The sequence below is a fragment of the Propithecus coquereli genome, unplaced genomic scaffold (assembly GCF_000956105.1).
Source record: "Propithecus coquereli isolate 6110/MARCELLA unplaced genomic scaffold, Pcoq_1.0 Scaffold143, whole genome shotgun sequence".
In the NCBI taxonomy this organism is placed as follows: Eukaryota; Metazoa; Chordata; class Mammalia; order Primates; family Indriidae; genus Propithecus; species Propithecus coquereli.
In genome coordinates this window covers 2,643,603-2,645,925 of record NW_012138636.1, presented here as the reverse complement: position 1 = coordinate 2,645,925, position 2,323 = coordinate 2,643,603, and the positions used below count along the sequence as shown (strand labels likewise).

The 2,323-nt window shown below is 56.4% G+C and overlaps 1 protein-coding gene across 1 annotated transcript in view; it reads right to left on the bottom strand.

Moving 5' to 3' along the window:
• The window catches only part of SLC10A4 (solute carrier family 10, member 4), a 5,561-nt gene extending 3,247 nt beyond the window's left edge, over nucleotides 1–2,314 (bottom strand). Inside the window, exons 1-2 of the mRNA XM_012639925.1 lie at nucleotides 1,642–2,314; nucleotides 698–908 (exon numbers count right to left, since the gene is read on the bottom strand). Coding sequence (XP_012495379.1) covers nucleotides 698–908; nucleotides 1,642–2,225 — 795 coding nt within the window. The 5' untranslated portion in view covers nucleotides 2,226–2,314. The remainder of the gene's footprint in view (nucleotides 1–697; nucleotides 909–1,641) is intronic.
• Nucleotides 2,315–2,323: the final 9 nt, after the last annotated feature.

Sequence of the window (2,323 nt, the reverse complement as noted above, 5' to 3'; positions counted from 1 at the left end):
CAGAAATCCCTCATCCTTTCACTAGCTTTACAAACCATATAAAATATTGCAATGGGGAAGGAAAAAGAAACACAAATTTAGTAAGGGCAATATAATCTACATTATTTATCCAGGACCCAATTTTATTTTGTGCTTTTTTTGAATTTTGTGCTTTAAAGCCAATATTTTTGCGTATGCTATTATATTGCTACAATGTAACTTTTCAATTACTTTTAGTCTTATTAGTGTCAGCTTATTTTTTAAAAATTAATTAAGGAACCTACTATAGGGTGTCTCAGAATTAGAGTTCCACTTTTGAAACTATAGTAATGCATTTCTAAAATACTGCACAAATCCTATTAAAATAATTGCATTGAATTTGCTTTGATTTTTAGTAATATACAGTGAGTGGAAAATATGTTGCTATTTAAGTGTACTGTCCTCTGCCCCCTGCCCCCATGACCTGTTTATTCTCAATGAATACTGATACTTCTCTCAACACTGGTTTTCAGTAAGGTATGTTTTAATTAAAGCTCTCATTCTAGGAATCCCAAAAGGTGGAAAAGATCTTTGTTGCATAAACTTAAAGTTTATCCGTGCAAGTACTGCCAAGTCCTTTTCTTCCTTTCCTCTCTTCCCCAGACTTCCTAGCACTTGGGCTGTGGGTCAGAGCCCAGGGAGTCTCTAAGCTAGTATGCAAAGGGAAGAGGGACCTTACCTTCACGATGTAGTCAGCCACCCGGTTGTATTTGTAGCGAATAACAACCCCCAACCCAATGGGGATGAGAGTGCTGCAGAGAGTCAGGGTCACAGCCCCCAGGGGTAGTAACTGCACGAGGGGGGTGTTGATCCACGCCCGGCTGTAGATCCACAGGCACAGGGGCATCAGGACCAGGGCCAGAAGCGTGGAAGAGATGGTCATGATGATGCTGCAGAAAAGGGAATGAGCGGAAGTCAGAATGGGCTTTGAGCCAAGGAGCCGGCCAACCTTTCCCCCGTAGAGGGGAATGGGGGAGACAGTAAGCCACCCAGGCCGAAGTCTGGGGAGAACTAACTTCATCGTGGGGAATGACAAGACAGCAACACATCTAAACCCAATGGAACCATGAACCCGAGGCAGGAAAAAAAATCAGTATGTCAGGACTGCTGCCCCAGGCTTTATAAAGCCTATGGAGTCTGATGGGTTCTGAGGACAAGGAGTGTTCTTCGTTTGCTTTGAATCCTCCCAAGCCCGGTGCGATGTTAGACGTGGCAAGGCTGCTGAATGCTATGGTTGGATTGAGCTCAAGCACACCGCCCTCCGCACGAGACGACTTTCTCTATAGGGCCAACAGCCCGGCTTTGCTTTTACGTTTCCTGCAGTCCTACTTCAGACTTCCCCCTTCTCTTTGTCTGCCCCGGGCTGGAGACCTGTGCGGGTCGCCCACACTGGGGGGGATGCTGAGAGCAGCTGGGCCCCCGTCTAGATGGCAGATCGGTCCCCCGGCAGCGCAACCTCTTGGGGTCTGCCTTGCCTTCGAAACCCGGCGTCAACCCCTCCGCTTCCCTCCTCCACGCCTCACGCCAACCACCTGTCCTTCCCCTCTGCTTGTCTCGAACCCGTGGCTGTGAACGCGGGTGGCCGGGACGAGGAAGCTGCCACAGGGGCAGACGCACGCGTACCTGAGGTTCATGTCGCCGTCCACCAGCAGCGACATGAGGTTGGAGAGGTTCCCGCCGGGACAGCAGCCACACAGCAGCACCGCCACGGCGGCCACCTCGTCCAGCTTGCAGGCGAGCGCCAGCAGGAAGGCCAGCAGCGGCAGGAGGCCGAACTGGCAGAGCGCGGCCAGCAGCGCGCCCACGGGCCGGCGGACGTGCGCCCCGAAGCGGTTCACGTCCACGGTGCAGCCCAGGCCCAGCATGGTGACGCACAGGGCGGCGCCCACGAGCACGTTCAGCCCGTGGTTCAGCGGCGTGTCCCAGAACACCGGCCCGGGGTGGGCCCAGGCCCGCGGGAAGACCGAGGGGCCCTGGCTCGCCGCGCCGCCCGCGAGGCTGCCGGTGGTCGGCTGCGGGGTCGGGGGCGCGCCGGCGCTGAAGCCGATGCTCGGACCCGGCCCGAGACTGAGCCCGGGGCCGGCGCTGGAGGCGGGGGCGGGGGGCAGGTCGGCGCCGGGGGTCGCGCTGCCGGCGCTGGGCGCCAGGCTGTAGTTGTCGGGCAGCAGCGGGGCGAAGAGCAGGGTCGCGTTGTCCGTGCCGTCCATGGCGCTGTCGGCGGCTTTGCGTCCCCTCCCGCCGCGCGCGTCTCCCTCCGGCCTGCGGTGGCCGCCGCCGCGGTCCGTCGGTCTGTCCGTCGGTCGGT